Source organism: Canis lupus, chromosome 2 (assembly GCF_003254725.2).
Source record: "Canis lupus dingo isolate Sandy chromosome 2, ASM325472v2, whole genome shotgun sequence".
Taxonomy (NCBI): domain Eukaryota; kingdom Metazoa; phylum Chordata; class Mammalia; order Carnivora; family Canidae; genus Canis; species Canis lupus.
In genome coordinates, this window is record NC_064244.1 from 17,152,064 (window position 1) to 17,172,156 (window position 20,093).

The window sequence follows — 20,093 nt, forward strand, 5'->3', positions numbered from 1 at the left end:
GTTTCCTCAACATTCTCTTTACAACATATTCCTAGATATTTGATTATTTTTCTGTTTCTCTATAGGAAGATCCTATTTAAATATTTTCAAGCATATTCCATCGAACCAAGAATAGAGTGCAAGCATACATCCCGAGAGCTCCTCCCTTCTCAACTGAGTAGATTCGAGAAATTTTAACTCAAGATTTTTGTTTACATGATGTTCAAATGTAAAATTGTACTCATTCCAAATCAGTGGCATAAGGACCATAAGCGGGATCCCTGGGTGGCGCAGCGGTTTAGTGCCTGCCTTCAGCCCAGGGCGCGATCCTGGAGACCCGGGATCGAATCCCATGTCGGGCTCCTGGGGCATGGAGCCTGCTTCTCCCTCTGCCTGTGTCTCTGCCTCTCTCTCTCTCTCTCTCTCTCTCTGTGTGACTATCATAAATAAATAAAAATTAAAAAAAAAAAAAGGACCATAAGCAAAAACTTAAAAGGTGGGAATGAAGATGAGTATTTTCTTTGTGAACTCCAATTGTGCTAACTCAACAGCAAAAAAAAAAAAAAAAAAAAAAAGCAGAGGTGGTGTTTTTACTTTTAAAATTGTTGTAACAGTTGCTTTTTTTTTGGTGGGGGTTCTATTATTAAAGAAAAAAATATGCTAATCCTTTAATCCCTCCAGAACATCAAACAAAGAGGCAACATTAGTGCACTCTCAGGTTTACATCTTTCTCACTGATTAGGTGAAAGAAAGTAAGAGAATCCTACCAAAAGCCTAGGTCCTTGTCCTCATTCTGCCACTTAAGAGTTCAATGACCTTGGGCAAGAGCTTTCTATATCCACATCGATTTCCTCATTCATAAAATGGGTAACTCTATCTGCCTTCGCTTCCACACTCAGTAGTGGCAAAGGACCAAGCAAAGTAAAATATACTGGAAAGCTCCACAACGAGACAGTATACAACGAGCTTTAATTACTACTTGCTGATAGAATAGCTTAACAAGATTAAAAAACAAACAAACACACAGCACTATTCACAATAGCCAAGAGACAGAAGCAGCCCAAATGTCTATTGACAGATGAAGGGATAAAGAAAATATGGCATATCTATACAATGGGATGCCATACAGTCTTAAAAAAAAAAAAAAAAAAGGAAATTCTCTCATATACTACCACATGGATGAACCTTGAGGACATCATGCTGAATCCTCAAAATAAGCCAGTCACAAAAGGACAACTATTGTAGAATTCCATTTATATGAGGTACCTAGAGTAGTCCAAGTCATGGAAACAGAGTAAAATGGTGGTTGTCAAGGGCTGGGGGGAGGGAGAATAAGGAACTGTTGTCCGCGAGGTACAGAAGTGTTTTGCAAGATGAAAAAGTTCTAGAGATCTGTTACGCAACAATGTGAACATAGCTAACTCTACTGAACACTTCAAAATGGTTAAGAAGTTTAAAAAAGATACTTTAGTGTGGTTAGTTCAAGGTAAATTGGAATTAAGTAGGATGTAAACAAAATTAAACCAAAATAACAGCTTTTGTTAGATTCCTCCATTAGCAATCAATCTTGCTAACCTTAGAAATGCATGCTGCAGGTTAACCAAGGCTCTGTCCCCAAAGACACATCCACATAATGGGGTATCTATCATCCCAAATGCCCTCCTCTGGGTCTTCCAGCACTAAAATTCACCTGCTCACCACCCTCACAGCACTTGACTCATACTGCTGTTAGTTTAACATATAACCATATAACACAAGGCAGGCAGTGACACATGTCTGGTATCATCATTAGACCATGGGTTTCTTTAAGATTTTATTTATTTATTTATTCATGAGAGAAAGAGAGAGGCAGAGACACAGGCAGAGGGAGACATAGGCTCCCTATAGGGACTCGATCCCAGGACCCGGGGATCATGACCTGGGCCAAGGCAGATGCTCAACCACTGAGCCAACAAGGTGCCCCAGACCATGGGTTTCTTGAGGGAAAAACCACATCTAACACATCTCTGATTTCCCTTCTAGCTCCTAACTCAATAGCATAATCACTTATCTAATGTTCACTAACTGAAAAAATTGTTTCACAGTTTCTATCATCTTTCATTTTGCTGTTGGAGCAAAACTCGAGAAAGAGAGGACAACTTTAAGCAGTGCATAAAGGTCTTTGCATTGTTCTGCATTCAAATCGGATAAAGAAAAAGAAGAATCATGTATTTATAGCTGTGTTTATAATGATACAACAAAGATGTTCAGTTACAGCTCTCTAAGAAAAAAAAAAGCTTGAGCTGCAAAGTTTATAATAATCCTTCCCAATCCATTTATGGCTTTGAAATAGCCAGAAGTCTGTATTATGTTCACAGTCCTTATAAGGGTTCTTGCACAAGAGTGCAATTTTAAACATGGGCAAACTTCAGCCCTCTAGAACTTCCATGAAAAAAACCTGTAAATCCACTGTGAGAGTGCTGAATTAGAGTATCAGGCTCTCTTGATTTTTTTTTTTTTTTAAGATTTTATTTATCCACTCATGAGAGACACAGAGAGATAGAGAAGGAGAGAGAGAGAGGCAGAGACACAGGCAGAGGGAGAAGCAGGCTCCGTGCAGGGAGCCCGATGTGGGACTTGATCCTGGGTTTCCAGGATCAGGCCCTGGGCTGAAGGCGGCGCTAGACCGCTGAGCCACCTGGGCTGCCCTCAGGCTCTCTTTAAAACGTGTAACTCTTACCCATACCCATAGGTAGATCGCCAAGATAAATATAACCATAAAGAAATACAGACCAATATGTAATTTTATTCCTAAAACAGGTGTCACTCAGAAGAGAAGACATGAAAAGAGCAAGAAGGCATGTTAACCCGCTCTTGATAATGAAGGCAGGGATCTGTACCAGTGAGATGACCCACAGACAACACCTTCAGTCTCAAGGGGCTCAAAGTCTAGTTCAGGAGATAGGACGTGGGCGTCAGTCATGGGGACGGATGGGACACCATGTGGCCTGATGCAGTGAGCTGCTGTAAAGATCAAGTGATGGAGGAAATGCCCATCACTCCCCATTCAGGGCTCCCGTAGCCGCTGGGCCTGCAGATCGGCCACACAGCACTCACCACCCAGTTAGAAATGAGTAACCGAGTAACTTGAACATGACAGTCACCATGCACAACTAAAAAGAGATGCAAAGAATGGTTTTATAACTTCTAATACAGACTCCCCACTGGCCACTGAGCTTGATGGCAGGAGCCAGGTGTTCCAGTTGCCTGTGCCCATCCCAGTCCCAACTGGGAACCCTGGGCCAGACATGTATGGTCCATGCAATTAGCCCTGGAACTCCACTTAAGCTTTGCACATAACTTACCAAAAGGTCAAGCAGCCAGCCCACGGCAGGGCCAGGCTCCCAATCCAGGTTTCCCTGAACTGGGAGGCTGTGACAGAGACCACAAGACCCACAGTACCTAAAATATATCCCTATCTGACCCTTGACCCCCCCCCCAAAAAAAAAAACAAAAAACTTGCCAACCCTTGGACAACCCCCTGGCTCAAACTCAGGAGGATGAAGTCAACATTGGCAGAAGTTGGAAAATGCAGAAAAGAGAGGATTTGAAAGAAAAAATGGGGAGTTCAATTTTAAATGGGGGTGGGGGGGGTAGGCACTACTCACTGGGAATGACAAAGAGGAGACGTGACATTCTGGACACTAGGGAACGAGGCTGGGGCAGAGCCACAGATGGAAAGTGGAAGTCCTGGTGAATGAAAGACAGAGAGGGGCAAGATAGCTGTGGTTTAAAAATTGTCGTGGAGGGGCACCTGGGGGGCCAAGGGGTTAAGCAGCTGACTCTTGAATTCGGCTCAGGTTGTGATCTCGGGGTCCTGGGATCGAGCCCTGAGTGGGGCTCTGTGGTCAGCAGGGAGTCTGCTTCAGGATTCTCTCCCTTCCCCCACGTACACACTCTCTCTTTAAAATAAATAAAGAAATCTTAAAAAATAAAAATAGGGCACCTGGATAGCTCAGTGGTTGACCGTCTGCCTTTGGCTCAGGGCGTGATCCCGGGGCCCTGGGATTGAGTCCCTGCGAGGGGCCTGCTTCTCTCTCTGTCTCTCTCATGAATAAATAAATAAATAAAATCTTAAAAAAAAAAAAAAGTCACTGGAGATCTTCCATAACGATCAGTAGAGACAGAGACAGGAGTTTCAGAGAGGTAGGGAAGAAATGGAAGCAGGGGCATGAAACCTGGTGTGATCCAGGTTGGCATTTACAGGAAGAGAAAGATGGGATGGGAGGGCAGACAGGTGTTTGTTTTAAAAGGCAAGGAGGCATTTCTTTTTCCAAAAAGGGAAGGGAGAAAAAAGATGGCCGACTCAGCAGAAAAAGGCTGCAGCCATTTTCCAGGTGAGTCCAGGTCCTGGGTAGTCCCCTCTCAAACAGACTGACTCCAGGCTTAGCCACATGGCCTGCTGTCACCAAGGGGGTCTTGGCAAACATGACACAAAGAGATCCCCCACTGAGGCTCATTCTCTCCCAGTGGGCTTGTAGTCCTGAGACCAGCATGACAATGAGCCAACCAGCCTGCTGAGGGATGAAAGACCACCTAGAAGAGGAGAGGGAGGCCCCCCCCCCCGCCCCCCCGCCCCCAAGCTTACAGCTGCTAACCCGCACACTTGCAGGTAGCCATCCTAGATCACCTGGTCACCAGCCAACTTGCCAACTGGCCAGTGATACACAGAAGAGATTTGGGACCTACAGGAAAACGGTGGGGACTTTAGGCTGATGAGAGCAGTTTGTTCCATGGCAAAAGCTAACTGAGAACAAAGGAAGATTTTTCTGACATTAAAGGCAGTCCAGGAACCAATCCAATGCTGTGGATACTTCAGAGTCATAAATGCTCAAAAGTATTTCAGAAGGCTCTGAAGACATCTAGCTTTGCATTTTCCTTTTCTACCTTTCCAAGTGCCTTATCATGAGCTATGATACCGCAATAATTGTCATTATTGTTATTATTGTCACTTACCCCTTGAGATGAGCAGGATTACAGCACAAATGTACACGGCTGTACTTACCTACCCAGTCACATCCTCGAGTTAACATGGAAGCCTAACAGTTTCAGGGGGCTTGCACACACTTTTTCATTTCTTACAAGTAGGAAAAAAGGCAATCAAAGCTAATGTGTATTTAAATTAACCCAGGCTGCCGGAGATTAGACATACTTAGCCAGTTTTCTAGCTCTATTTGGAAGGTAATTGCTATAAGCAAAGGAGAGTTGACAATTTTTCAATGCAAAAAATTAAAAGACAGCCTTGAGATCAATGATGGGGAATTAATTTTACCCTGAAATATTGTCCTAAGAATGTCTACCATATTTGTGTTTTCTATGATGAGCTCTCTTGCTGGATTTTCACCGATAAAACACAGTTTTTTCCTAGGAATAGCTTTCTAGTTTAATACCTGTCACATGTTTTCTGGATTCTCTCCAATAATCTATCTTGTAGGTTTAAGAAAGTATGCAATATAGGCATATACATATACTTCACTCCTATCTCCCACAGAATTTACTCAGACACATTTTTAAAAACATGTTTAACATTTTTGGAATTAAAAGGTCATCTTCAGATTGAAGGTGAATACACATCGTCCTGTTTCTTCTTTCTTCTGAAAAGGCTGGTTCAGGGAATATCTCTAATTCGGTCAGATTCTCCCAAAGCCTACGGCTTTCATGGCTAAGACAATAGGAGAGAATTTTTTTTCTTTTATACAAGATGTTTACTGATGAATATGGGGGAATAAAACATGGTCAACTGAACATATGCTTCTTCCTAAAAATATATTTTTTTGAGAAAGTATAAACCCACAGATAAAAAGAACAGGAAATGAGAGGAGAGTTGACAAAAATGTAGATGATAGAAGATGACAGTGGCACTTAACAGAGTAGAAAGTGAGAATATAAAGTACCAAGAGGCTGGAGATTCCTGTCTGGGTACACAGACCAAACAAAAGGAAAGACATGCTTCGTACCCCTGCCGTCCATCTATAAAAGACCAGAGGCCAAGAAGCTTTGCCATTGCGCTTAGAGCTTCCAGTGGGCTTTACAATGTCTTTCTCTTAATTATATATAGACAGTCAAAAAGCACATCTTTGAAGAAAGTCTCCAGGATGCAAAAATAATTCCATATTTTAGAAGTTTGAAGAGTGACAGTACGGACAAATTAAAATGAATAGCTCATGGCTTAGATGTAAGTGAAAATATTACAGCCATGGAATAACAGGAAACTATAAAAGTAGAGATGAAAAGAAAGCTCTTGGGAGGCAGAGATTTTCAAATATAAAAATTTCAATAGAAGAGTTTGGACAGAAGTGGAAAAGACTCAGTTAAACAAAGAAAGATTTCTTTCTTCTCAGAAAGAAATCGGAAGCTCTAATCAAATATCTGACAAACTAGAGACCCAGAAAGAGGAATATACAGTGGGGAAAATTATCAAAATAAAAATCGGTCATTTTCTAGAACAGAAATGACTGGCCCTTCATAATAATGTTCATATGAGAAGCTGGGCACAATAAATGAGAGCCTCGCCAAGGCAAAATTTCCAAATACCAAATGCAGAGCAGTCCTAGATATATTGCAGAAAATTAAAAAATACAAAACCCAAATGACACTGGTGAGCATATCAACAGTGCTGGATTGCAAAAACAACAAAATAATATCTTTAAAATGTCAAAGAAGAATATTCATCATACCTGAATATTATACCTAGCCAAACTATTAATTAAATGTAAAGCTAGAATAAAGACATTTTCAAGTTGGCAAGATCTCAAAAAAGTAACTTCCTCTGGAAGGTTCCATGTTTTCTTACTGCCAAGCACTTCCTTATGTTGGCATTAGCTTACATTACTTATTAGGCCTCTTGCCACTTTCTATTTATAGGCTAAACTCCACCTCCATTCTGTAAGGACTTTCTGTTCCTACCAGCAGGGTGCAGTCTTCCCACCCTGATGCTCCTGAGTCCCATATGGTACTTCTACTCTACCTATCATCATGATTTAAGGCCAAGACTTTTCTCCCAAAACTAACAATAGACGCTTTCTGCAGGCTGCCTATTTCTTCTTTATGGCTCTGGTCTTGTAGCCCATGTACTCACCAACTGTGCCTGATACATTTTCTTTAATAAGCAGACATTCACTGAGGAGAGAACAGTCAATTTAAAATTTCATATCAATCCATTCTACTAAGAATACTGCATTGAGCCTACTTCATGTCTGTTCCAAATCCCTTCCTCATCCGGACTTTCTAACTCAGAGTCTCTCTGCATACTGAGCAGAAGGGATCAGTTCTGGAGAAGAAGAGCAAAGAGGAAAAAAGTTATTCTTTCAATTAAAAAAAGAATGGTCAGATGACCCAGCAATTTCACTCCTAGATATATACGTACGAGAAATGAAAACATATGTTCATGCAAAAACTTGTACTCGAATGTTCCTAACAGCATTATTCACAGTGCTAAAAGTGGAAACCACCCAGATGTCCACCGAATGATAATGGATAAATAAAATGCGATATATACATACAATGGAATATTATTGGGCAATAAAAACGATACTGGCATATGCTGCAGCACGACAAGATGAACACTCATCACTGAGTGAAGGTAGCCAGTTGCAACAGACCACCTACTGCATGATTCCATTTATATGCAATACCCGGAGCAGATAGATCTAGAGACAGAAGGTTGGAGAGTGGTTGCCTAGGACTGAGGGAGTTTGGGAAAAAAGAGGAGTGAGTGCTAACTTGGAACATGGGATTTCTTTTTTTTTTTTTTTAATTTTTATTTATTTATGATAGTCACACAGAGAGAGGGAGAGAGAGGCAGAGACACAGGCAGAGGGAGAAGCAGGCTCCATGCACCGGGAGCCCGACGTGGGATTCGATCCCGGGTCTCCAGGATCGCGCCCTGGGCCAAAGGCAGGCGCCAAACCGCTGCGCCACCCAGGGATCCCGGAACATGGGATTTCTTTAAGGGGCAATGAAAATATTCTAAAATCGATTGTAACGACGGTTGCGCACCTTTGTGAATATGCCCAACACCACCACATAATATACTTTCAATGAGTGAATTATACCTCAATAAAGCTGTCTTTTAAAAATGATCAATATGGGAAAAAATTAAATCCATGTATTACTTATCTTGAAGGCAAAAAAATAAATTCAAAGAGCATCACCTTAAGTAAGGCAAGATTTGCAAAGCATGGCTAAACTGAAAAGGAACAAAACATGCATTTAGGATGAAAACACCAAGTCAAAAGGAAAAAAAAAAAAAGGGTCATGTCAGCTGATTTTTCTTTGCCTGAAAATTAATACATAATTTGCTCACTGCAGAGTTTACTAGTTTAAGAGAAACCATAATAAAGTGCAAATGAAAAGTACCGGCTTTTACTAGAAGCACAGAGTGCCTGGATATAGAACCTTTTGTAGGTCACTTAATTTAAAAAGGCAGCGTCTCTAGTTTCACTACTTCCCAATCACTTTATTTCACAGACCTGTTCTTAAGGGCAATTAATGGGTAATGTAGTTCATATGTAAAGAGGGCCAGGATCTGAAAGTACTGCTGAGGTTTATTCCAGGCATTCGCACAGTGATCTTACTGCATGTGATCTGTGGGGGCAGTGAGATACAGCACCCACTGAGAAAGCCTTCCTGTTGGAGGGATGCTATCTATGATGGTTACAACAGAAATGTGGAAAACTTTTGATTCTTCCAAAATGGACGTGCTAAATGTTTTAAACTATCTAAAATTAAACGATGAATTCATATATTTTTAAACTTTAAAAGCTTCATTTTAAAATAGGGCCGACAAAGTCATACTGACATAAAGCCATGGTGGATGGGGAAGAGATAAAATAAGCTAATGAGGGGCACCTGGCTGGCTCAGTTGGAAGAGCACGCTGACTCTTGATCTCAGGGTCATGAGTTCAAGCCCCAAGCTGGGGTTTATTCAAGAATAAAATCTTAAAAAAAAAAAAAAAAAAAAAAGACATCTCTAATTCTCCTTTTGCGTTCCTTCTCCGGGAGTCCTGGAATTAATAAACCAGACCTACCAAGCCATGATTTTCACATAAAGTACACTTAAATCCTAGTCCTTCCATGGTCTTTCAGAATATATTCAAATTCTCACTTATCCTAATGTAACTCATTTGAATACATCAAGGGTTTAAGATACGAACCTAATGGGCGCCTGGGTGGTGTAGTTGTTAAGCATCTGACTCCTGGTTTCAGCCTAGGTTGTGATCTCAGGGTCATGAGATGGAACCCTGTGTCGGGTTCCTCTCTGAGCCGTGGAGTTGGCTTGAGATTCTCTCTCCCTCAGCCTCCACCTCTCCTGCTTGTGCTCTGTTTCTCATATAAATAAATAAATCTTTAAAACAAAAAAAAAGATATCAACCTAATTTTAAGGGGAAAAATGGATATAAAAAACATTTTCATTAAACAGAGGAAACAGTTCTTTGATTGTTTTAAATTCTCTTCATTTTTCTCTTCTCTTCTAGGTTATTTGTAATGATAAACTTTTCAGTCTGTGTGAAAGGAACATGAACCTGGCTCGATTTGGGATCAACATTTTGGTCCACGCTAGTTAAAAGATATTCAAAATTTCTATGCAGCTATGTCACTTCTGAGGACTTACAACACTGAGTTATGGACAAAATCTTCCCGTTGGATAACTAAAGATTCTGAAAACCAAACCTATAAGGCAGTGGGTTTGTATGACGATGTGATATGAATCTGAGAAACTGGTTAATTTTGGCATGTGAAAAAAATCACATGAATAAATGAGTGCAAATAAAACACTCTTATTTCTGGAACACAGACTGTTATTTCTTTTTTTCCAGACTCTTCTTTGCACCCCGGAGCAAAATATAGAAGAATTTAGATTCTCGATCTCAACATATATTAGCTACGCTGCAAACTTGTGGCAATGAACTCTACTAGTCATACATCCGTTGTTCAATCTCCTCCATTACTTAATTATATATATATATATATATAATTTTATTGTGTAAGAACATTTACCAAGAGATCTACCCTTTTAACATATTAAGTGCGAAGTACAGTACTATTAACTCTAGGCCACGATGTCACAGGACAGATTTCTAGAATTTATTCATCTTGCATAACTGCAACTTTATATCTGTTGATTAGCAACTCCCCATTTCCTCCTCCTCCCAGCCCCTGGCAACCACCATTCCTCTCTGCTTCTAGGAGTTTGACTGCTTCCGATGCCTCATATAAGTGGAATCACACGGGATTCATCCCTCTCTGGTTGGCTTATTTCACTTAGCACAATGTCCTCCAGCTTCCTCCATAGCGTCTCATCATAATGTTTTAAATGGCGAAGCTGGTAAAGCAGATTAGTTGATGGCAATCAGACCACACCTTGCTTTATCAGCACCCTGTTCCCGCTGTTTATGACTTGTCTTGCAGTCAAGACTGTGTCAGATCTGGAAATGATTTCCCTGCCAGCTGAGGTGAGAACACTGTTTTGATGTATGGAAAGACTGCTTTTTAAAAGTCAAGGCCTCCTGGCAGTTCCTCTGTAAACTACTATGGCAGCTGTGCTAGAGGCCATGAATATTACATAAGGGCTGTCCATGCATTCAAGCCAGACTCTCCAAGCCACAATTCCCATAGCAACACACAGAGATTTTACTCATCTCAGAGATGAAGCAGCCAGCAAAAGTGCCTAATGCCACCCGATTTTTTTTTTTTAGCAAGATCAACACAGTACTTATTCTTTTTCCAAAGCAATAATTTGTTCAAAAGAAAACCAACGACCGTGTGAAATGTGCTCATTTCAAAGTTACCCAGTATCACACAAACCAAGGTACTGTAACCCTGAACAACAATCTATGCTTTTAGAAATAGCTGCCATCTGAATGGCTGCATGGGAAAAAGAATTTGAACCTTCACAATCAGTGAAATGAACCACCGTCTTGGCTAAATATTGCTAACTTAGAGATTTTATATCTGATTTCCAGTCCCCTTTCCATATATACACACTTTATTATAGGATGGAAAAGAACATGTTCCAAGGGAAGAAACCTTTTTTTTTTTTTTTTTTTTTAAGATTTTATTTATCTATTCATGATAGACATGGGGGGCAGGGGCAGAGACACAGGCAGAGGGAGAAGCAGGCTCTATGCAGGCAGTCCAATGTGGGACTTGATTCCCCGGTCTCCAGGATCACACCCTGGGCCAAAGGCAGGTGCCAAACCGCTGAGCCACCCAGGGATCCCCAGGGAGGAACATTCTTAACTAATAAAATCCTTTACTGCTTAATTTTTTTTTTTTTTTTTTACTGCTTAATTTTTGAGGAGCATAACGCAATCCATTTTTTTTTTTAACAGAAGAAAATACTACTACACAACACCTATGGAGTAAAATTTGGGGGAATGATTGCTCAAGCCTAAGAAAACACACATTACCTTGAAGAAAGTTGTTTTTCTAAACAGAGAAATGGTTTACTGGAAGCAGGTTCTTCCTCTTTGTATATCTGGGGATCCTTTTTTGGGTGTCTACACTGTCCACCCACAGAAACGAGCTTTTTGGATTATAAAACAACCTAAGAGCCAAGACCACTCTAATATATCACACTTCCTTTTTCTATCAAGGAAATCAAATGCACTCCATTTCTTGTAGTTCTTTAAAAATCAGACAATGAAATACTGTAAGAGACCAAACATACGCTTTAAAAGAAACTTCCACAGGTGGCCCTTCACAGACCCAGCAGAATTGGCAATGAAAGAGCTTGGCAGGGGAGAAATGGTTTTACCTTTGCCTTTTCCAACTGGGCCTGGGCCTGTCGCTCTGCTTCTCTGCGCACTGCCTCCCGATCTTCCTCCAAAGAAACATCTGAATCGGATGGACGGCTGGTGTAGGAGTCTGCCGAACCCTGGAGAGAAAAATTTGCATTTTAAAACAGATTCCATCTATGAGGTTTGCCTTGGAAAAGTCTCATTGACACCGCAGTTAGCTTCCTGGATTATGCTATAAATTCCTGAAAAGAGGAGAAAATAATCCATCTTGCGGCAGGCCATCTAGAAAAACCCTGCTCTCGTTTGCAGACCCTTCCCTAGCATAGTGGTGCCTACCGAGTTACCATTCCTTCCTCAGCCTTAGGTTCGGATTACCATCCTTTCTGGAAGCCAGAACAAGTTCCCCTGGCATTAGAGCAGCTCGGTGGTGCAGTGCCCGGCTTGAAGGGCACAGGGGGGTTTCAAGGATGACTTCAAGAACAGACTACCTGCCACGGCCCGTATTTACAACTGCAGAGAAGATACGTCTAATAAAAAAAAATCAATCAATTAATTAATTAAACCCAGAAAAGAACATCTAACGAGTTCTCAACTTGAATCCTCCACCACGACTCCCGTTTTAACCCTCAGCATCCTTCGGTACCTTGCCATTCACCTGCTTCCTTCACCGACAAGACTGGAAGGGAACAGCAGCCAGCATCCCTCCATCCTTAAGCCACACATTTTTGTCAATGGCTTTCGGCAGCCGTTTCATCAGAGCTGTCTCAAGAAAACACCTGCCCGGGATAGCGTGTCTGGCGATAAATCACAACATAGGAAAAGGAGCTCGGAAAATCCTAGGACTCTCCCCGGCTCCCCCTCTCTCGCAATCAGGATCCTATTACTAAATCACAGGAGCCCCTTGGCAGCACTCACTGCAACGAGGAGCAGGAGCAACGGCAGTACAGAGTCTCCCCTGGACCAAAGCCCCTGAGCTTACACAGATATCCGAATTCTTCAGCCTTCCTCCCTTGGCTCTTTTCAGAAGCCGGATCCAGGTGGCCTTCATTAGCCAGACCGCGCCTTTCTCATCCGCAGCTGCAGCCCCGGGCACAGATCCTCAGTGCGCGCTGAGCCCTGGAGCGCCCCGGCTCCTTTCCTATCCATGCTCCGGGCAAGCCCCTCGTCTCGGTCCCTTCCTGCCTCCGGGGCTTTCACTCCCTACCCCGGAGGACTTCCAATCCACGGAGGTTCTTAGTTTCCCATCCCAGGGAGGGGGGAGTGGAAAACAGACACTCGGATGCCTTCTATATTGCTTTAAAAATAAGGAACACTTCAAGTGCATCCAAAGACAGGCAGCAAGTCGTTCTAAACTTGATGCATCTTATTACTCTGAAGAGTCTCCTCTCTGCTCTTGGATTGTGACAGGAAATTAGTTGTAAGAGACCCTTTTTTAAAAAAACCTAGTGCAAAACGTATGCAGTGACATTTGCAAGTGCAAAGTTCAAGCCTTATCTTCGGAGATCTGGAGGGGGAGGGCGGAGGACGCACTCACTGCACTGGGCATGCTCCCTCTGTAGCCTTTTTACGCAGATGCCTACATCACACTGTTAATCTATGTCAAATTGCCATTTTGCATCCGAAGTGTAAACAGCTGGAAAGGGCTTTTCGGTTATATAGTAACAGGCGCATGGTAGGTTTGTCATGTTTCGGTTTCGGTCGAAACAGTCTCTCAAAGACAAAGCATGCAGTCTTTTCATTTAATGATCCCTTTCCATTAGTCCTGCTGCAGGGAGCGTATCCTATGCCAGGAGGCAATTCAAAGATAAGCAATATTATGCACACGGCATTGGACGGTAGGAATCCATGAGTGAGTGATGCTCATCAGTCGAAGCATCAACCTGCTCTTGACTGCTTGTGACTTCCCTAACAAGATGCAGGAGACAGAGCTGCCCATTTAATTAGGACACGAAAGTAATCACAGCTCTAAGCCACGAGTTTAACCGAGCTCAAAATGACTTTGAACTGCTTCTCCAACTGAGAAACCACCGTTTGAAAGAAAGTCCTTAGAATAAATAACAGTGTGAATGGTCAGGACCACAATTATGAAGAGATTGCAAAGCTTGGTTGATTTATTATTAGCTCGAGTTAAGAGTTTACAGAATAATTTAGTCCAAGTAAATAAAGTGACTGAAACTTGGGATGATACTTATTCATTTTTGCTACTAATGGGCTTACGTTTTTAAAGTTTTCTGAAGAAATGCACACTCCTAGATTTCTTACAGTAAACATGAAATTCCATCACCGCATTCCTAACTACAGCTTTGTTTGCGTGGGGGGGCGGGGGGGGGTTATTTTGTCAAGTCTCATGCAAACGAAAGAGGTTTTTAAGAAAATCTTTGTAATTACTTCTCCCTTCCTTCATTCCTCCTCCCTCCCCCAATTCCTTTCATCTGGGGACTAAGACCAATCTTCATTATGTAAATGTTAGAAAATACAGTAGAATAGGGGCTTTAGAATAACAGTTACTGATTGAATGCACCTTAATTGTGGTATCGTAAATCAATAAACAAGTTATATTCTTAGGACGTGAATGTAAAATGCATGGGAGATAGAAAGTGCATTGCAATTTTTTATTCCAATAAAATTCACAAGGGACACTGGCATTCTTCTCCATCAACACACATGCTAGGGGATTCCTAATTTCTTCCCAGTGGGGTTTCTCATAGCGAGAGTAGCACAGTAGAGAATTACCCGGAAGAACAACTTTATTCCACAAAGGGCCTCAGGCCCTAGTGTCACAAGTGTAGGCATTTAAAACCCAATCATCTGGCAAAAGGTTCTGTTCACATTTCAGTGAGGATACAGAGTTTCTGTCATTAAGAACCCCTCTGCCCCTGGGAATCCCTGGGTGGCTCAGTGGTTTAGTGCCTGCCTTTGGCCCAGGATGTGTTCCTGGAAACCTGGGAGCGAGTCCCTGCATGGAGCCTGCTTCTCCCTCTGCCTCTCTCTCTCATAAATAAATAAATAAAATCTTAAAAAAATATATATCCTTTAAGAACCCCTCCCTCCCATAAGAAGAGCCTAACATACACATAATTGTGCGCTATCCCTTTTTCTTTTGAACAAAATAAGATTTAAAAAGTCCTTTGCTGGGGCACCTGGGTGGCTCAGTGGTTGAGCGTCTGCCTTTGGCTGGGTGGTGATCCTGGGGTCCTGGGATAGAGTCCCACATCAGGCTCCCCATAGGGAGCCTGCTTCTCCCTCTGCCTGTGCCTCTCATGAATAAATAAATAAAATCCTTAAAAAAAACATAAAAAAATCATTTGTTAATAATCAGATGTAGCTTTTAATTGCACAGTCGTGTTGAGACCTCTTTCTAGGTTTAAATAATAAAGCATTAAAAAAAAAACACCCCAAACTCTACAGTGACTTTTGGCAAAGATCTTCTTAATATTTGCAACAACATATTAATTTCTGGCTTTTTTTTACAATATGAGATATGACTCCCAACTGAGGTTAAATGTTGCTTATAGTAGGTGCCACTTACTTTCAACATTCTTTGTATCTGTAATAATAATAGTAAAATGGCAAAATATTTTCCTTATGGAACTTACATGAACCCATTGCACAGAGACACACAAATAACCATCACTTTAAATTTTCCCACCCAAAAGATAACCACTATTAAAAAGCAGCATGTTTCGACCTCCAGAATTCCTGCATTTTTGAAAGTCACCCTCCCAACATGTGCATTACAATTAATCTGCTTCCTTCTGGGAGTGTGTGGATTTATGCAGTTAGAAGTAATGTATCTAATTAAGCCTTTGCCTTTGGTACCATATGGACTTTCTGGGTCATTCTGCCTCAAGTAGCCTTCACTCAGGAACAGCTGGCAGTCAGTTCCATAACTCCAGAATAGGTTCATTACAAGATGTACCCTTGATCTCTTGGGTTGCTACCATGTGATTAGCTAGTCTTTTGTAGTTTTGTCCTTGTGGGTACCTCACAGGTTCAGCTACAAATATTTCCTTTTCTGCATCATAATATATCTCATTCCTCATTGTACAGTTCCACAATGTAACTTGCAATCTGATGTTTACCAAAACTCATCCAGGATCATTCACTTTTTTTACTCAGAACTCTTATTCCAAACATCTGTGCTTAGCTTATAGGAAAATAAGTCAATTGGATTAACTCGTGCTTTTAAAAAAATTTATTATTATTTTTTTAAGAGATGGACAGAGAGCAAGAGAGGATGGTGGGAAGGGGCAAATAATTTTTTTTTTAAAGATATTATTCATTTATTCTTGAGAGACACACACAGAGAGGCAGAGACACAGGCAGAGGGAGAAGCAGGCTCCCTGCAGGGAGCCCAAAGCGGAACTTGATCCCAGGACCCTGGGATCATACCCTAAACTGAAGGCAGATGCTCAACCACTGAGCCACCCGGTGTCCCAAGAGAGAGAAAATCTTGAGCAGACTCAATGCCCAGCATGGAGCACAATGCAGGGCTTGATCTCAAAACCATGAGATCATGATCTGAGCTAAAACCAAGAATCCAGGGATGCCTGGGTGGGTCAGCCGTTTTGTGTCTACCTTTGGCTCAGGGCGTGATCCCGGGATCTGGAATCGAGTCCTGCATTGGGCTCCTTGCAGGGAGCCTGCTTCTCCTTCTGCCTGTGTCTCTGCCTCTCTCTCTTTGTATGTGTCTCTCATGAATAAATAAAATCCTAAAAATCAAATCAAATCAAATCAAGAATTGGACTGAGCCACCCAGCCGCCCCTAACTCATGCTCTTTATCTACTCTTCAGTGTTTGTTTGTCTTTTTCCAATTTATGCCAAATATTTGCATAAAAATTTCACCCTTTTTCTAGAACACATTTGTTTATATTTATAAAGTTTGCTTTTTTGATGCTGTACTCTACCATTTCAATCATATATATTTCCAGCATCATTTTTCTTGAGTGTTCTTGTTCTTGTATTTTCTCTTTTAAAGCCAAAAGGGTAAGAGTCATAAGCTTATTCAGGAGTGGCATCTTAGATCCCAAAGTGGTCATCTATTTCTGTAGGAAATCTTCATATGAAGACTACCCCAATGTTCTTGGGCAAAATCAGTTTCTCACAGTATCCCAAGGCTACCCTGTTTCTAGATAAATCTATGTTCCATCCAAAACCCTCAAGACTTCAAATGACCCTCCTCATGTATGCTAAGCCAATGGCAAGTTTGATTTCAGTGGTTTCCTCCTGACCTGCCATGGGATAGACAGACATCCCGCTGCCATACTCCCCAGGCCTGCACTTTTAGAAAAAAACAAAATGGTCCAGACTTCTGAGGCCAAGGACCAATGGAAAAGAGTTTTACCTTGTACTGTCTGCTTGTATTAGTGGGTAGAGATAATTCTTTCATTTCTCATATTATCACCTTTTTTCACAGTTCAGAAACATGATTTCTTTTTTTTTTTTTAATGTGAAGAGGTCTGGGCAGCCTTCGTGGCTCAGCGGTTTAGCGCCACCTTCAGCCCAAGGCCTGATCCTGGAGACCTGGGATCGAGTCCCATGTTGGGCTCCCTGCATGGAGCCTGCTTCTCCCTCTGCCTGTGTCTCTGCCTCTCTCTCTCTCTGTGTCTCTCATAAATAAATAAAATCTTAAAAAAAAAAAAATATGAAGAGGTCTGGATCTCTAAGAAAATGAATTACTGACCCCTACATTGTTGAGGTTACAACAAAACCATACACTGTTTACTAACAATGACAATCCCTGACTCAAAAAATTTTAAAAAATGATAGAGACTATTGAGATGAAGCACATTTACATGAATACTGTACACTGCAGTTTGCAAATGTCATGCAATTATCATTCATACCCATTCAGTTAATGAAATTTTCAAGTGTGATTGGCCTGCCATTTGGCTTAATGTGAAAATGTTAACCAAGGTGATGGTAATAAATCCATGCAAATTCATCTCTGTGTGGTAACTCTGATGATTATGTAAAAGCTAAAATATTAGCTTCAATTTTCTCAAGAGCACAGGGAAATTTAGAAACTTTGTTAACTACCCTATGTAATGAGGAAAAGACTAAATGTCACCAAAAGCAAAACAAAAACCCAACCACATGCATTTACTGAGTACTTAACGACTTTGCAAAAGAGTATGTGCTCTGACTGTAAGTTAAATGCTGGGAAATAGGACAGTGATAAAGATGAAAGCTAAATCACCATCATGGAACCTGATAATCTAGTTGAAAAGGAGACCAGTTTTTTAAAAAATAATCAGAAAAATAATCACAATGAGAAAACACAAAACACGCTGAGAAATAAAATAATGGTGAGCAGAAGCTATTTTAGTTAGGGTGATGAGACAACACTCTGAGACACTATTTAAGCTAAAATATCCCCCACAAGAGAAAGAAAAAACAAGTTAGCTTTGGGATGTGTTGAGAAAAATGTTAAAGAAGAGGGAATAGCATCTGCTACGGCCTGAGGACAAGGAATACTCAACAGTTTGAGGAAGTGAAAAAGATTAGTGTAGCTAACATGCTCCTTTTTTTCCAGAGTATTTATTTCAGCCTCTCCTTCTTTATTCTCTCCTCTTTCTCGCCCTGTGGGTAGATACACACTCAAGCAAACCTGCAATACAGGATTTTGCGGATCCTTCTCATTTTTGTGGCATCACCTCACAGGAAAAACTCCTTATCTCAGTTTAAGTTTCTAAAGTAGAAGTGGCATTTAAGTTGTCAGTAAATTCTGCATTATGGGGGAAATCATGTCTTCTGAGATTTAAACAGAGTTCTCGGATTTTCTTCCTTCTAAATCCAGCACTATCTCATAAAAGCTAAAGGTAGTCTGTTTTTGAGATTGTGGTATATTACATTAATAGAGCAATTTATTAAGATCAGGCTATGTATATGATTGATGATAATAATAATTGCTAATTTTTCATGAATGCTCTAACACTGTGCTAGGCACTGGGCAGATTCACCAATGTTACATAACGTAATATTTAATCTTTACCTCCATTGTCATTGATGAAATAACTGAGGGACAGAGAAGTTCAGTGACAGCATGGAGGTGACCAAGCTAATAATCAACAGAGGTGGGAGGCGGCTTTTGAATTGAATTCAAATCTGAATTCAAGTTCTAGGCATGCATCAGTTCATAAAAATAAAAGCCAGAACAAACCCCTACCTGCAACTAATGTCTCTGTTGACTGAAAACATCTCTTTTTCTGCCTGCCAGGCACACCTATAGCTATTTCTGATGGTTATAAAATGCCAAGATGACTTCCAGTCTCTTTGCTGTCTTTGCAAAACCTAACCATGTGTGCACACATTATGTCTCTCTCATACACACACACACACACACACACACACACACACACACACACACACACACACCCTTTACAGAACCTCAAATTTTATCTTCCCAAAAGGCACAATGAAAGTCCAATGAAATAGCTAATTTCTCATTCATTAGCGTAATGCTGTTTTGTGCAAAGAAGGATTCAGAGTTAGCTGCTACCCTGAAAATTTCCTTCCTTCAGAGTATTGCAAAATCGTAAAGCCTTCTTTTCATTACTTATCTACAATTGAAAGTAGATAAGTAGGAGAGGAAAACAATGGGAGTCAAGAAACCGGCTATTTAAATTTCTCTCTTTTCCCTGAAAATGAACATAACTTTGGCAAGCTGGCCTTCAGTAGCCATTTTGGCAGCTAATCTTGCCTGAAGCTGGCTGGAATTCAAGCATCTTCTGAGTGTGTGTTCGATAGGAACAGTTGCTAGTGTTGAGCACTGAAGCTGAAGTTATTAAAAAGTATAAATCAGAGCTATGACTAACTTACCTATCTTTAAGAGTGGTATTTTTCAAAACGAAGAGTAATGTATTAAAACACTGTTAACCACCAAATTATTCCTTAAAGGAAGGGCATGATGGCTGTTTATTTTTTGTAGAAGAACCCCTGTACAAAATTTGCAAACTTTAACGCCATTAAAAAGAACCATTTTGAAAAAGTTAAAATTAAATGGCCAATTTAAAGGTTATTTGAGTTTGGGATTTTAGGCACAGGATAAATAATTTCCCTTCATAATTATGACATTGTGGGGTGGGTGTGTGCTGAGGGAGGTTTTTAGGCCTTTCATATCTACTTACTAACGGTGATAGATGACAAATATGTTTCATGCTATATAATTTCTTACCTAAAACTTTACCTTTCAGCCATGAAAATGGAAGTGAGTAGGCAAGAAGCAGAAAAACTGCAGCCTGGGAGAGTTAACTTTTCTTAAAATATTGCTGAAAATTTTTAAATTAAATGAGGGAAAAGGAGTGAATGAATCAGATGTAGGACATTTTTGG

At 40.9% G+C, this 20,093-nt stretch overlaps 1 protein-coding gene across 11 annotated transcripts in view; it reads right to left on the reverse strand.

Annotated features, from left to right (window-relative positions):
• Positions 1–20,093, reverse strand: part of CACNB2 (calcium voltage-gated channel auxiliary subunit beta 2) — a 380,949-nt gene that overhangs the window by 109,483 nt on the left and 251,373 nt on the right. For 10 of the 11 annotated variants that reach the window (XM_025445586.3, XM_025445587.3, XM_025445589.3 and 7 more), the window contains one exon: positions 11,777–11,896. In XM_025445586.3, coding sequence (XP_025301371.1) covers positions 11,777–11,896 — 120 coding nt within the window. Of the gene's footprint in view, positions 1–11,776; positions 11,897–12,738; positions 13,277–20,093 lie in introns of those variants that run through there. The other variant, XM_025445591.3, reaches the window with a different exon arrangement.